Source organism: Condylostylus longicornis, unplaced genomic scaffold (genome assembly GCF_029603195.1).
Source record: "Condylostylus longicornis isolate FDR11 unplaced genomic scaffold, ASM2960319v2 ptg000048l, whole genome shotgun sequence".
Lineage (NCBI taxonomy): Eukaryota > Metazoa > Arthropoda > Insecta > Diptera > Dolichopodidae > Condylostylus > Condylostylus longicornis.
In genome coordinates this window covers 15,703,202-15,720,235 of record NW_026578017.1, presented here as the reverse complement: position 1 = coordinate 15,720,235, position 17,034 = coordinate 15,703,202, and the positions used below count along the sequence as shown (strand labels likewise).

Sequence of the window (17,034 nt, the reverse complement as noted above, 5' to 3'; positions counted from 1 at the left end):
CCCGAACCGGTGCAGCTACCCCATTATAATTTTTATAACATATGTAGAATATAATTGGACACATGTATACAAAATTTTATATTTGTACCTTTATTAGTTTTTGAAATAATTAAAATAAACTCTTTGAGTTGTATGGCAGCTACCCGAACCCGTTGTCCGAATTGGTCCAATAACAATAGGGTTCGTCCTTGGCACAAAAGAAGCAACTTGTGAAAGCTTGATGTCGATTGCATTATTCGTTTTTGAGTTATCGTGCGATCGGACGGACGGACGGGCGGACGGACGGACGGACGGACGGACGGACGGACGGACGGACGGACGGACATGTCTAAATCAACGCAGAATTTTACGCTGAGCAAGAATATATATATATGTCCATACCGCAGATGGCTCCTTCAAGTAGTTACAAACTCCATACCAAAGTTAATATACCCTTCACGAAGTGCAGGGTATAAAAAGGTTTTCCATTGAACTGTAAATTTTGCGTTTTTTATCCATTATATGTGTGTATGTATTTAAAGTTAAATACGAATAATAATATTTTTAGAGCATGAATGCTCCTACAATTAATCGTTTATGAGAAGAAAATTTATGCATTTAAACGAATGCATTTTTTAAAATCATAAATTAAGGAAAACTATATTTGAGTTATAAGCTCCCTAATTAAAGGAGACGAAGATTATCATTAAATATAAAGCAACCGACGTGTACCAGAAAAAAAAAATATGACGATTTTTTCTATTTTCATCTACAAAATCTCAAAAAATCAAAAAAAATTCTTTCAATAAAAGGTTCCGTTTTCTGCATCCTTAAAATTATTTTTAATATAATACTTGGTCCCATTTAGACAAGTTAAGTTAGATTTGAATAATACCTTGCCATATTTAAAGGATATTGATGTGAAAATCTTTTCTTCTTCATGATGATTTGCAGCTCCCATGCAATCACATGAATGTTACATACTTATGTGTACTTATACATAACTTTTAAAAAGTCAAATTGTAAATCCATCTCTGCTCTATTTTTTCTTCAATTCAATTATTGTATACTCGCACATAGAAAATTTCACGGAGTTTTGCGAGAATTGTAATGTTAATATGAGTAATACAGGTATAATATAAATACCTGTATTTTTGTTTTTTGTTTTCTATTTTGACAAAAAAAAATTGTTGTATTCTACATTCCTACACTCTACTTATGTGTATGAAAAAACAAAAAACCAAAAAAAAAAAATTTTGTGTTTTAAACAATTTTCGTAATAATAAAAAAGGAAAAAATTTCATATAAGATTTATTGGAGCGGTAAACCCTTGTACAATACGACTTTGAAAAATTTTTAAAAATTTCAAGGGAATAACCAAAAGTTTACATACGCAATGAGTGTATAAGTACAATGTATAACATACAAGTGATATGCGCCTGTAATAAAGTAAATTGTTCTACATAATCACAGTATCTGAAATATTTAAAAAATTAAATGTGATTAAATGATGTTAGAAATTTTATAGATTTACATTCTAGGAATACAAGCTCTTAAAAATCTTTCTCTAATTACTCTGATAAATACAATAATTTCTTAAGAATATGAGGGTTTTCATGACGTTCAAAAACTCGCGATGCATACAATGAAAATATATAGATCGTTCGGAAATTACTGGCTGTAATAAAGTGCGTTAGCAGTTGTAATCTATAATATTCAATCTGTAATAAAGGAATGTTAGAAATGTAGCGCACACCTCTAGTTTAAATGTTATCGCTGCCCCATGAAATTTGTTTTGAATGGTTCAAGTCTTCAAATCTTGTAAAAATTTCCTTATTTTGCAGTGATTTGGCAGGGGAAAAGTATTGGGATACAATTTCATAAACAATGTTATTTCTGTTATTTTCGAACGACTGATTATTTAGAAGTTTCAGAATTTGCAGACTGCGTAAACAAAAAAAAACATAGCTAAAATTTTGTATACTATTTAACGCTGCGGCTTAGAAATTTTAGTTCTAATGTAGATCTTTTAGCGTAGCGTGCATAAACGAAAACCCCCAATTTTTAATAAAACTATGAATTAAAAAGAAATGTTGTTTTTAATATTACGTCAAGTTGACAGAATTTAATCTGAAGAATTTGCACTTCATTATTCATTTTTAAGTAACCATCAATACAATTTCATGGCTAATGATATGATATAGTCACAAATAAATAAATTGTTTTATGTACGTATATGATTGTAAATTAAAGTAACCATTATGCATTAATTTTTATCATCATACTGCAAAAATCTTTGATATTTCAATATTACATACTACTGTTAAAATACACTTACAAATTCAAATTTGAAATGTCCTTGAACAATTTTTTTAAAATTTTTTATTTCGATTTTGTTTCTGAATTGGAAATTACATTGCAGATGGCACTAAAAGAAGCACAAAATCTATTATTTTCATTCAGCACTTCTGTTTCAATTCAACTCTGTTAACTCAACAAAACTTTTAGCGACATCTTACGATGAATTCAAATAATTTTGTTATTAAACAAATTCCTGAATTTTCACCTTATTACCTAAAAAAATAATTCAACTTTACTATGAGGTCAAACCATTTAAATTAAATGTAAATATTTATTTAAAAATATTCCACTTAAGACACAAACCTTTTGAATTTTTGAAGCGAATAAATATTTTCATGAAACTCCGAAATTTTAGAATTTATATGCTGAGTTATGACAGCAACCGGATTAATGCATGTAAACTCTACATAATGGTAGATGTCACTAAAAACATTTAATTTGAAAAATATTGTTTCGGTACTATATTTTTTTGTTAATAAATTGGCTAATTTTAATTGACTTAAGAATACGAGTAATATTCTTAAACTAATTAATTGAAAATTCCCATACTTTGCCCTCATAAAGGTTTTTTAAGCAAATAACTGTTTAATTAATTATATTAAGTTAAATTCATTTCGGGTTCTGGAGAGTAGGTTCTCTTCTTTGTACTATTTTGAAATCTTTAATCACAAAAACTTTTTAAATTTGTTAAATAATTAAATTTATTTCAAAAAATAAAATTTTTTAAAAATATTAATGGAATAAATTTTCTCAAAAGACGGAAACAATAATAAAATATTATTATAATAATATTAAAGTAAATTTTTTTTTTATATATTTTATAACATTATAAACAAAATAGATAAAGATTATAATTAAAATTCAAATATTTTTCGTTGATTGCCATTTCTTTACATAATTCTATAAATTAAGAAATTTTCGCCCATTGATATTCGCTCATTGATAAATTTTCATTGCATTTTTTATTTCAAGTTGAGTAATTATTTTTTGTCATTCTTATAATGTATTTATTCACGTTCTTTACTATTAATTTAAATGCCTTGCAAATAATGTCTAAGCTCCTCTTCAGTGTCAAATATCATTACAGGGAATGGTGATCCGGGTACAAAATCTCCAGCCCATTTCACTTCTACACGATAATCACCCGGTTCAGTTGGGTCGTACTACATAAGAAAAATTTTTATAATATTAGTTTAAATTATCATTGTAAATAGAACTTCAATTCATTACTTACTTTACATAATATTGTACGATCCTTTTGACTTTCACGTTGCATTTCAACTCTGAAAGCACCTTTAGGTCCACGTACTCGTACTGTTAATTGGCCAGCGCCAGCACCACGCGTATCGCATATAAAGCGAGATTGAAACGTTGCTAATACACCATGTTCGATACCAGGTCCATACACACGTACCTAAAGAAATTATTTAATGAATATTACTTCTTTGAAAAAATCTTTAAAATTGTATTAACTTACTTTACTAGCATCAGGTGCACCAGCGACTTTTAATGCAAAAGGTGATCCAGTAACATGCTGTCCACCATATTTTATTGTAAGTAAATGGCGTCCAGCTTCTTGTGGTTTTATATTTAATGTAAAAGTTGCATCACCATGATCATATAATTCACAGTATGCCACCTTTCTTGGACCAGCACAATGTGCTGTTAATTCGCCAGGCCCAGCTCTTCTTGTATCTATCCATGATTTAATTTCTTTCCCGACGATGCCATGTCGTAAGCCTTCACCAGAACAAATTACTTTGGATGAATCAACTGAAGATCCAACGGCAACGTTTAAAGGACAACCCTTAACAATTCTTCCATTCCATTTAACTGTTAATGTTAAAGGACCTGAGGAAGATTTTTGTGGAGTATACGAAGCTAGCCAAACTGCTTCGTTCGGTCGTGGTTGTGCTAAACTAACAGGCACGGCTGTATTATCTGGGTGAATTAAAATTACTTCAGGACGTCCTGCTGGAGCTTCTGTTGCATCAATTGTAAAATGTGCTGCTTCTCCAGCTTGTGCAGCAGCTAAACCTCTACCAGTTAAAACTACCTTGTCTGCGGCTTGTTGTGCTGTTACAAATGCACTTCTAGGACATTGACTAATCGAAACACCGCTCCATGTTAAATCAAAGTCATGTTCTCCTGGAATTAAATTGTCGGCTGATAAAAATATTCTTGCTTTTCCGTCCGAATGTTTGTCAACAGGAACCTCTCGACCATCAATAGTACAAACTAATTCACCAGGCCCAGCCTGTGATATATCAAAAACTATTCTAGCTGGAAGAATTAATCGACCTTCATAATCTAATAGTGATCCCCATCCTCCAACAGGTGCTACTTTATTAGAATCCACGCAAGAAATTGTCCAAGGTGATCCTGGAAGTGCACCTCGATTGGGACAGCTGGCACGAATATCATATTTGCCAACAGAAAGAATTGTGTATGATATACGCCATTCATTATTTCCAATAGACTACAAATAAAATAGAATTTAAAATATTTTAAATAAAATATGATTTGTAATTTTACTCTAATTTTTGGCTCGATCCTTTCTGCAAATTCATCTACTTTTTCAATTTGAACATTCGGTGTAGTTGGGCAATATACAACGAAAGAAGTTTCTTTTCCTCGATGAGAAACTTCAAGCCCGTTTCCAGTTGCTCTTGAATCAGTCTTTGCTCCAGAAGTAGTTACATTAAATGTAACTGGAGATCCTTGTACAGGTTCTCCTCCATAGAGTACAGTAATTTTGTATGTACCTGGCATATTAGGATTGAATTCTATGGTGTGAAGTCCTTCTACTTGTTCTTGTACTTTGATTGGAACATTTTGTCCTATGGGTGAAATTGCTAAAGCTTCAATTTCAGCTACTCCAGCTTGGTCAGATTTCACTAGGATAAACAAGTTTTACTATTTTGTTAAATTATTCAAATCAAAACTAATTCAAAATTTACCAACAAAAGAAATCGGGCTGTGAATATTCATAGGGCCTTTTTGAATACCTTGTAGAACAACTCTGCTTGAATCAAATGCCTCACACGTGAATGGACTGCCTGGTAATGGTTTAGATTGGTGTAAAACTTCAATTATGCATGGTCCAACTTTATTAATAGTAAATTCGGCTTGTAAATGTCCACCTTTTGTCTGGTAGCATCTAACAGGTAAAGCCTGACCACCAGGTCCTGAAACAACCACATCAAATTCTCTAGCTGGTCGCCCAGTTGTGTCAATTGAAAATGAAGTAGTTTTTCCTGATCTTGCTTGGTACAACCCCAACCCATTAACACTTATTTCTTTACCGGCTCCAGAAGGTAAGACATTTATTTCGAGGGATTTTGATGAAATTGGTACGCCGTTAAACATGATTGTAATTTTGTGAGGTGCAACTCTAGTTGGATGATACACAATTTCCCAATTACCATTTTTAGAAGGACCTCTAATTGAATGTGGAACTTCCGTGGAACCACATCTCACTAATGCTGAAAGGGTTCCTTGGCCAGCGTCATTCAGTGAAACCGCTATTGTTGCTGGTCGATGACAAAGAGCTTCTCCAACTTCTGTTATTTTCACTAACGTTGGATCAAATACAGACAGTGTCCTCGATGTAATGTGATGTCTTGTTTCTCGGTCAATAAATCTGATAACATAATTTCCAATCATATGAGTACGAAATTCAGCACTTGTTTGCACCAAGGTATAAGGAACAACCTTGTGATCTGGTCCAATAACTTCAATAATTTGATCTTCAGATGGTAGGTCAATAATCGCCAAACTACCAATTTGAAATTGTTTATTGGTTTGAGCTACCTCTACACGGAACGGACTTCCTTTAACTTGTAAATCATTAAATGTGATGTTAACGAAATGAGGTTCACAAGTCTGCGGTACAAAAGTTACATCATATAAACCTCGAGCACAGGCAACAACCTCTGCTTTGACAGTACTGGTTTCCGTGGAAACAACTAGTTCTAGTGTTCCCTCTCCTGCACCAGCTGCATCAACACTAAATGTAACTGGAACGGCTAATGCAGTTGGCCCGTCATGTTGTTCTAAACCGCTGATACTTACTCTAGATACATCAAAAACGTTGCAAGAAAATGGAGAACCATTTATGTGTTGATCATTTGCTGTAACGCTAATTAAATGCCTTCCTACGACACTTGGACGGAACGTGGCAATATACTTTTCTCCACGTTGTACTACAGTGCAATCTACATTATCTCCAGCAGGAGATGTTACAAATACTTGGGGCTCAATGCCTTGAAAGCCTTCCATTTCGAATTGATTATCCATTTTCACTGATGCTAATTTAAGAGATTCACCTGTTGCTACAGCTGGAATTGCAATTGGCGCTGGCGAAATATGGCATGTAAACGGTGATCCAGGTACTGGATGACCATTGAATCTGACAGAAAGAGAGTGGGGGGCTGGCTCTGTAGGTTTGAAGTTCACTTTAAATCTTGCATTACCTTCTGACTGAACAAAATTAGGAACATTTTTCCCGTTAACTGCAACAATAATTTCAAGATTTCCAGCACCAGCTTGACTTGCATTTATTCCAAAACTAACACTTTTACCCACTATTCCGGGACGAATATCAGTTACAATTACTTTTTCAGCTGAATATGCTTTTAACAAAAATGGACTGCCTTCAACATGCCCCCCGCCTGGTAAACGCACTTCTACTGAATGATCACCGACGTCAAGAGGCTCAAACTTAACTTTATGGCCACGTTCAATAGGATCAATTTTTGTTGGAACCGCCCGGCGTGCAGGTCCTAAAACTTCAACTATCGGAACAACATCTGATTCTACTACAAACTCAAAAACACGCCCAACACTTATTTTGTCCATTGATTCAGGAGCTATTACCCTAGCTGCGGCAGATACGCGGCATGTAAATGGGCTTCCTGGTACGTCCTGACCGTTAAAACGTAATTCAACTGTATGGTTTTGAGCATCTCGTGGAGTGAAACTTATAGCATATGTGTGTTGTCCTTGTGCTTGTGCTGATGTAGGAACTCGTCCTCCATTTACAGTTACTTCTAGATTACCTGGACCAGCTTGTGAAGTTTCAACAAGAAATGTGACGGCTTTTCCAACTGTACCGTGATTAACATTTTTTACTTTAATTGCGCTTACATCATAAACCTTTAGAAAATTAAGAAAACTTCAGTAAATCAATTTTTAACAATATAGTATGTACTTACTTTAGCAGCATATGGACTTCCAGCGGTAGGTTGTCCTTTAACGGTAACGGTTACACGATGTTCTCCAACTGATCGTGGAACAAATTCTGCTTTAAATATACCCTCAGCTGTTTGATGAACCTGAGCTGGAACAGATTGTCCTGCTGGACCTTTATTTATGCAAATATTCGACATCCAATAGTTTTGTCCATTATGTGTTTTTGTGTGTTTGTGTAGTATTATTATTTTTAGCGAATATTATTAATTTATGGTTTTATTTTGTTTTATATTTTTTTTTTTTTAGGTTGAGCGAAAGTTGATGTTGAAGGTTTTGTGTGTTTTTTTAAAAAAAGTAGGTTTAGTCAAAAAATATTTAATAACTCGGTATATTAAGGTTTCATTTTTTATTTCTTCATTTTTTGAAAGAAAGTGCACTTATTATGAAAATGCAGTCCAAAAAGTTAATGTTAATAAGTTAGAAATTGATTTAGTATAAGAATTAGTAAATGTACTTGATATTTTAAACTAAATTTTTTTTTAATTAGTCTTCTATGGTAGAAATGCGAATGCAAAACATTTACAGCTTTATACAAGTAAAATTTTATATATACACATTTATATTTATTTATCAATATATATATATATATATATATTCTAAGTTTTATAAATAAAATTTAGAAAAGAAAAAAATTGCAACGTAAAATTAAACTGTTATATTGAAATAATTTGGAAGTTTGAACCTAGTTTTAAAAATTCTTTCAGTTACCTTGTTAAAAACACCGAAAATGCGATTGACTTTAACTTTCAGTATTGTAGAAACAAAGTAAATGACTTGACACTTTAAGTATCAAATTATTTATTTTGTTCCAGAAATTTTAATAATAATCGCATATATGATAATTAAATAAGACAATTTGAACTACGAAAACTGCCTTTGCATGGTTCTGACTCAGTATAATAGTTGTTATACTTTGTAATTCACATTCAAAATTGAAGTGACTTCGAATGATTTGCTCAGAAATGATTTTATAACATATTTCCGTTTCCTTCTATTCATCAAGGAATCATTGGTCGATTTAGTTATAATTGAATAATTGTGTTAGCAAATTATTGTCTTATATAACTTTATTTTCATGTACAAAATATGCATACTCGTATGTATTAAATGTATATGTATAAAAACTAAATCAGAAATCATTACAAATTGTCATTTTGTGCATACAAATTTTTATTGAAAACGGTGTAGTTTATGTTTAATGTAACATGTGTGGCACTATAACAAAATTTCATAAAAATGAGGAAAAAAAGTTTCAGGCTTTTTTCGTATCGCCAGAAACTGTTGAATAAAAATATTGCACTATGCATATTTTCATTAAATAATTATTTAAGAACCTAGAGAATTTTAGAATTGTCCATGAAATTTCACTCAAATAATAGCTATTAATTAATTGTATTTAAAAGCTCAATTATACAGAAACTGTTGCTAAATATACAGTTCATAAATTTTGAGTGTTACAAATGAACTTACGAGAGTTTATTAGAACGCTTGATTTTGTTCATAAGAATTTTTAATGAAATACTCAACTGAGCTCAATTTTATATTGCATTTGTTCTCTTTTCAAATTTAATTTATATATAAAATTTTAAGAAAAAATAAAATATATATATATATACATATATAATATATAAACCAACACCAAAATATTTTAAACCAAAACATATTTATTTTTTTAAAAGCTTAAATTAATTTATATAATTATTGTAATAAAATTAAATTGTAAAAAAAATTAAACAAAAAAAAAATTACAATTAATTCTCTCTTCTAATTCCTAAATACAAAGTAAAGCTGGATTATTTCTCATTAAATTTATTAAATTAGCATTTTAACTTTTACTGTTAGTCATCAGTTTTTTTTGTCTTTTTTTAAATTGTATGTAATTAATACATAACAATATTTTTTTTTAATTTTTAATAGCTAATTAATAAAAATCATTTGTTTTTTTTTCTTAAAACAAAAAAAAAAAAAAACAATATTGAATTTTATCGGATTCTCCATTTACCAAAACAACAAAAACAAAAAAATTAAAATGTTGCGGCAAAAGCAAATTACATAAGAATTAAAACAAAAAAGCGCATAAGTCAAATTTTGATGTTTTGTAAGAATGACAAAAAAAAAATCGTTATTTTGCTCGTTGTGCTATCAGTTACGCATATTAAGTATAGTAATGCAATTTTTTTTTAATTTCCCTATATAAAACAAAGGGGGTTGGTTAGTATACAATTTTTAAAAATTTAAAGAAGCGCTATTTGCTTTGATGAATTTATGAAATGCATTGAATATTAAAAAAAAAAAATTGAGTTTTTTCTTTTTCTTTTTTAAGTATGTACTTGGTAGTTTCATAAAAAAAAATATATATATACAATTATATATTCTTTTCTTTTTTGTTTTATGCTTTTTGAACACCTTTTTTGTTTTCTTATTTTCTTAATTTCAATTATAAGAAAAATTTTATACAATATGTTGCCAAATTAGTCCGATAAAATTAATCAAGTGTATTTATAATTTATGAACAAAATATAATATGTATTTATATTTATAATATATATATATATATATAACAATGATTAAAGAAGTCTAGTATAAGAGTCTTCGTCGCCCTGAAATAATAATATAGAAGAAGGATATTTATATAAATATATAAGAATTTTTAAAATCACAATCCAATACATTAAACAATAATAATAAAAGGGGATATGAAAAGATTTATACAACATAAATACAAATTAGAAATTTTACTATGTATTTTGTAAGAAATTACGATATGTGAAAAAAATTTTTATTAATTAAAAATTTCGATTTTTCTGTATTCTTTTGTTTTGCTTTCACTTGTCTAAAATTCACCGGGTAAATAAATTCATTGCTAATATAAATTTGATAAATTTCTCGATAATTTGATTTATTTTATAAAAAATTAGCGTTAGAGTGATAAAAGTTTAACCAATATCATCAAAATACGATCAAGTGATTGTTTTTTTTTTGTTGATGCTTTATAAAAAAACTTAAAATTCATTCGATTACATATTGTGCGCGTTTTAAAGCATTCGCTGCCAAGGGATTTTTTTCATTTTATCCCCAGGTGCCATTTCTTAATTTTATCTTGTACTATAAATTATACGAAGTAAAGTTCTAAAAAGAACTACAAAGGACCTGTAGAACTTATTTCTTTATAAATTTTTGGACAGTTACAGGAAATTCCTTAAAAATAAACAGAAATAGAAATTCGAGCTTAAAACAGCCTTTAATCTCGAAAAACTGAGCACTACTAAATTTTATATGCATAAAATTCCATTCCAAAACAAAATAAATTTTCGGGACTTTCCCTTTATGCTCGAACTAAAAAAAACTTTCTTTCAAGTAAAACAATAATAAATTTATTTAGCTGTGCCATATTGATTTCAAGTACAAGTAACATTCCTGGTCTTAACTACGAGATATCTCTTAGTGGTATATTTTAAGAACATTTTACTACGAGATATTTTGTAGCTGGCAGTGAATGCGTTAAAATTACGTACAAATCAACAGTATTACTGTTAATTTTTTTAATATTATTGCTAATTGTATATAAATTATGTATTTGATTTTATTTTACTTTTCCATAATGTTAATATCGTAATACAATTATAATACTTATTGTATTACGAAAAAAAAGCAATATATTTTCCATGAATAAGACATAGGCCGCTCGTTAGATACGAAAATGCAATACAAAATTGCAAGAATTTGGGCAAAAGACAGTAACCGCTACATAAATTTTAAGGGGGCCATATACTATAAGTAAACTGAGATAAGCAAAAACTATAGATTTCAGAAATCCAAAAAAAAAACAATTTTTAGATGACAAAAGCTTATTTTAAGTATTCTAAACTTTTATTAGCCTAGCCCTATAACTTATTACGAAAAAATTTTAATTATTATGAGAATTCTCTATTGAAACTTGAAATTTTTCAATGTTCATTGCAGACATTTTAATTTTAAATAATTGAATAAATAAAAAAAAACTATATATTAGTGATAAAATTCTTTAGATGCGACTATACTTCGCTGTGGCTTAGTTTACAATCTTCTTTTAGCAAATCAAAATTTATCATTTTATTTACACTCGTCGTATAATGAACGAGGAGTTTTTCAGTAAACATAATTTGCACGATTACACGTTCAGAGATCAGAAGCAGATATTCATAATTCAGAGATGATGCAAATAAACTTTTTAATTGCAATTACTTAATTTACTTAAAATAACAGTTGGTTATTATGTTGCGTTAATGTCAAAAGACAAATCAGTAGAATTCTGAGTTCTTAATAAATTATAAGATCCCCAGAAATAATTATTTTTATATAATACACACTATTTACAAAAATCTTCAATACAAAAATTTCTTAAGTAAATTTCAGGTACTAGTTATGTATGTAAATTAAAGATATGCCTAACATTGAATCCAATGGATTTTATATTACAAATTTACAACATTATTGATGAACAGCAACGGTTGATTTATTACTTTGAAAATATTTTGAATTTCAAATCACGTTTGTACGCTATACACTCGTAAATAGTTTTATATGGTATCACAAACATTAAAGCGTGAAATTACCATAATAGTTACACGATTTCTGTAAATAAAAATGTCGTTTCCAAAACATTAAATTAAATATTCGATTAAAGTTATTCTTACAAAATTCATAGTTAAATTTCAAAGAGGAATTTTTTTATTTTATGTTTCGATAGTAAAATTAATTTACAATAAAGAAAACATCAACAAATTGAAAAAAAAATCAACTTTTTTTAAGTAAAATTAAAAATTTTTTTTTTTTCAATTTGTTTCTTTGTTTGTGCAACATGAATTCTCAATTAAAATTGATGAAAATGTTGGTTTTTTTAATACATGTTTTTAGAGACAAACACAAGAAGAAAAGAGAGAGAGAGAGAGAAATAATGACATTTTTTTTTCTGTTTAATTGTTTTTTTTTTGTTTATTTTTTTTACAATTTTTTTACACAATTTTTGGACAAATAAACTAAAAATCCATCTTACCTTCAACATTAACTTCGATATCTTCTAAACGTCCTCCATTATGATTGATTATAAATGAATTGGGTTGATGTACTGGTCCAGGACCACCTAATGATACTTGTGGTCCAGATGTACCACCACCAATTTGTACCTCTATTGGACAGCCTGGTACAGGCATTTTATTAAATGAAACATTTATTATGTGTTCGCAGGGTTCATTTGGTACAAATGAAACTGAGAATCTATAAGAAAAATTCAAAATGTTTTTGTTTTCAATATCATGAAACTGTCCGTTGTTCAAAATCAAATTTTGTGGAATTTATAATCGCACCTTGCATTTCCTTGTGGATGAACTTGTGTTGGTATATTATGTCCTTTAGCTGATATTGTTATTTCTAAATTTCCTTCACCAGCATCACCAGCATCAACAGTAAATTGTACTGGTCTACCTAATGTACCTTTCGATACATTACCAACAACAACTCTGCTGGCATCATATGCTTTAGCTGTAAATGGTGTACCTTGTACAGCAAAACCATTATATTCAACATTAATTGTATGTCCACCGACATTTGTTGGTGTAAATTCTGCTGTAAAACCAGCATGTATATCACCAGTAACACGTACTGGTAATTCACCTTGTGGCCCACGTACACTAACTGCTAATTCAGCTGCACCACCACCTCCAACACTTATATGAAATGATGCTGGTCTATTTAATGGTATTAATTCTAGATTTTGTAAATTTAACATAACACGACTTGTATCAGCTACTTGACATGTAAATGGACATCCACGTACTGTTTCACCATTAAATTTTATATCGATCATATGTGGTTTTGGTTGCTCTGGTGTAAAACTAACTAAACATCGTCCACCACCAACAACTTGTACATGATTTGGTACTTCACCTTCATTTATTGATATTTCTAATTGCCCTTCACCGGCTGCACTTGCATCCACTATACATATGTATAAACGTAAGTAAGTACAAATTTTTTTACCGCGTTTTTTTTCATAAATTTTTATTACCTCGAAATTGACATGGTTGACCAACAACACCACCATTAACATCTGTAACTTGTATTAAACTGGAATCATAGACTTTTGCAATTAAAGGTCCACCAGATAATTTTGTTCCACCAATTGATGCTTCGATTATATGTGTACCAACTTCTGTTGGTACAAATTCAATTCGCATAGCACCATTTGCCGCCTCGTGGGTGATTCTAGCGTTCACTTTTGTCTTTGATGGTGACAAAACTGAAGCTAGGCACTCGCCTCTATTTAGGCTTGCTCCAGGAGGCGGCAGTATCTCAAAAACCGCCGGTGAATTAGCTGGTACTAAACGTGTTGATTCACCTAGTGCTGTTAAACCAGGTGATGACATGATATCGACGTGCCAAGGTGATCCTAAAAGAAGGTTTTTATTTTTGGATTTTTCGAAATTGTACGGCAGGATTTTTTTCTTTATATATGTATAAGAAATTGAATGAAAATGTTTTCAACTTTCAATTGATTCGACTTGTACTTCTTAAATGTATCCGCCAAAAATTTTCATTTAAATCGTAATTAAAGGAGGGTAAAATTTGCTGTTCATGTCACATATTAATTTATTTACAGTAAAATTTTTATTAGACCTTATTCAGATAATATAAACTAGGTTTCAATAACGAACCCGTTATTATTTTGGAAAAATATTATTTTAAAATTCAATAAATTATTTTCTATTCTTACGATTAAAACCTAATTTACAGTTTCAGTGAAAAAGAAGATGAGCAGGTTATGACGATACTTTTATTATAAAAATTCAACAAAATCAATAAATAATTCAAAATGACTGTCAAAGACTCAAAAAGAAATGAGGTAAATGATCATTTATAATCATTTGCATAATAAAACATAACCAAATTTTTAATTTAATCTTAACATTATTAAAAAGAAGACACAAAAAAATAAAAAATTCCTCAAAGATTAAAAAAAAAACCAAAATTTCTCATGCGGAAAAGTATGTCGAAAACTCTACCTTAACGAATAAGACAATTTGTTACATTTGAAAACAACATTGCCACAAAATTTTTGTTTTCAAACATTACAAATCAATGATAATCTGAAGAAATAAGTAGAAAAATGTTACAATGGCTACAAGAAGCAAAACTAAATTAAAAAAAATGGAATCAAGAATTACTAAATTTTTCACAGTATTGTTGTTTTACAATTCGTAATATTTTGAGAAATGAAAGAACCCTAATTTGTCAATTATTTAAGCCACTTTTCTACTAAATAAAATTTTGTAATTTTATTGACCTGAAATAAATATTTGGGAAATCAACATGATTCAATTACTATTGATTGTAACATAATTTACAGAACTCAAATAAAATGCTGGAAGGAATAAAAAAAATAAATTTGGGTCAAACGAATGGCTTGTAACGTATCACTTTTCCCTTCAAAATCGGATTTTAGGTAACGGTAAATTTTATGGTAAATGATACCATTTTTTAAAATATGGTATGCCATACTAAAAGAAGCTAGTGACTACTTCACTACATATGAAAATTCAGTTTTCACGGACGGACGGACAGACAAAGTGAAACTAACAAGCACTTTTTTTTTTTTAAAATGTTTTTTTAGCACTTTTCCAAAAATTTTTTGAAAAAAAGTGCTTATTAGTTTCACTCTGTCCGTCCGTCCGGCCATTCGTCCGTCCGTCTGTCCGTGTGTCTGTTTACAAAACTTCTATACCCTTGAAAATAGAAAGCTGAAATTTAATACGCACATAGATCTTTACTAGAAACTTTTTTCCGTAGAACAAAATTTTTACCTATCTCCCCCCCTCTAGAAGTTATACCCCCCTAAAACCCTAAAAATGACCTTTTTTAACTATTCGTTAACTATTCGTTGAAACCATAAGCATTTTTGAAATTTTGCAAACGCAGAAAGGCAGCGTCTTGCTTCCCCTAGCGCGGTATACTATAGTTAAACTTTAGAAAAACAAAATGGCCGTTCAAATTTACAATTATCTAAAGTCCTTTTTTTCCAAATTTTTGATGTCGTTTTTCTTCTAGACCCCAGCCTGTAAAAGCTTGAAATTTTAGGGGCTTTTAGACATTAACAAATTGTTCATTTCGTTAGAAGAAAATTTTTTTCCATCTCCACCCCCTCTCAAGTTACCGCCTCATGAAATTTGTAAAATTTGAATTTTTGACACCTTATATTTCCGAAACCGCAAGCTTTTTCAAATTTCTATAAACGCAAAAAGCTAACGGGAAATTCCATGACATTTAAAAATATAATTATTTTTCTTAACTCACACAATTAAACCTTAAAATCGAGCATTCTGTTAACCCTTCTTTATATTAATTTTTGCTTTATTTCAAAGACTGCATATATGCATCATCCTAAATATATGCAATCCTAGAAATAGTTTCGTTTATGATTAAAAATAATTTTAATAGTGTGGTTGATATACGTAGACTGTATTAGCAGTAATTTTCACTAGTTGAAGGGAAAAGTGCTACAATACAAACCATTGGTTTGACCCAACTTTATTTTTTGGAGAAGTGCTAAGAATACGTGGCGCTCGGAACTTGATCAGTAAATCAATAAGAATGTCGATCGCTGTTAACTTTATAGTACTAAAGAGATGTTATAGTTTGTAATTTGTAATTTAAAATTGATTTTCAAACGTAATTGGTAACACTTTCTAATTATGTATGTATTTTTGTTATTATCATTCTAAATACTAAATCTTCGTATTTACAATTTTTATAAACGTATGTAAAAGAATTAAGAAAACTTTCTAATAAAAAAAATTTTAGTAGAAAAGAAAATAGAAGAAAAACATTTAAAATCTATTTCTGAAACTTTTAACACCTGATTTAGTCATTTGTTTTCTCACTTATTATTATTTATTTTACAGTCACGCAGTTTTTTCTCTCATTCTATTTTTGTATTGATTGTTCAGTTTATTTAATTAACAAGAAAAAAAAATCTTTAAGCGTAACACGTCATATAAATTGTAGGGGAGTAAGTATAACTATTGGTATCAAACAAAATCAGAATAAAAACAAAAATTGAAGTTGTCTTGTCAATCAAGTTTCCTGAGTTTTTATTCAATTTTTATGCTGCATTTGTATATGGCATTAAAATTCTTTTGAAACATAAAAAAATTAAAAAAAAAAACACGATTTTTATGTATGCGTATGCAAATCGCGAATTTTAATCAGCCTGATGGCATAATAAAAATATTGAAATTGGAATTTTACGAATTCAAAAGCTTAACTACCACTGTCATGTCATTGATTGATAATAATATGATTAAAAGTCTACAGGAACGCATTAAAACATAGTGTCAAGTTTTAAAACAGTAAATTTTTTTTTAATTTAGTCAAATTTTTCATTTTATTTTGCATCCCCAAATAAAA

General features: G+C 29.6%; 1 protein-coding gene across 5 annotated transcripts in view; it reads right to left on the bottom strand.

Annotated features, from left to right (window-relative positions):
* Positions 1-3,026: 3,026 nt before the first annotated feature.
* LOC129611221 (filamin-A) overlaps positions 3,027-17,034 on the bottom strand; it is an 83,811-nt gene continuing 69,803 nt past the window's right edge. For 2 of the 5 annotated variants that reach the window (XM_055524232.1, XM_055524233.1), the window contains exons 10-18: positions 13,640-14,020; positions 12,939-13,569; positions 12,629-12,849; positions 7,557-7,705; positions 5,301-7,497; positions 4,876-5,237; positions 3,818-4,819; positions 3,575-3,754; positions 3,027-3,503 (exon numbers count right to left, since the gene is read on the bottom strand). In XM_055524232.1, coding sequence (XP_055380207.1) covers positions 3,372-3,503; positions 3,575-3,754; positions 3,818-4,819; positions 4,876-5,237; positions 5,301-7,497; positions 7,557-7,705; positions 12,629-12,849; positions 12,939-13,569; positions 13,640-14,020 — 5,255 coding nt within the window. In that variant the 3' untranslated portion in view covers positions 3,027-3,371. Of the gene's footprint in view, positions 3,504-3,574; positions 3,755-3,817; positions 4,820-4,875; positions 5,238-5,300; positions 7,498-7,556; positions 10,194-12,628; positions 12,850-12,938; positions 13,570-13,639; positions 14,021-17,034 lie in introns of those variants that run through there. The other 3 variants (XM_055524234.1, XM_055524236.1, XM_055524237.1) reach the window with 3 other exon arrangements.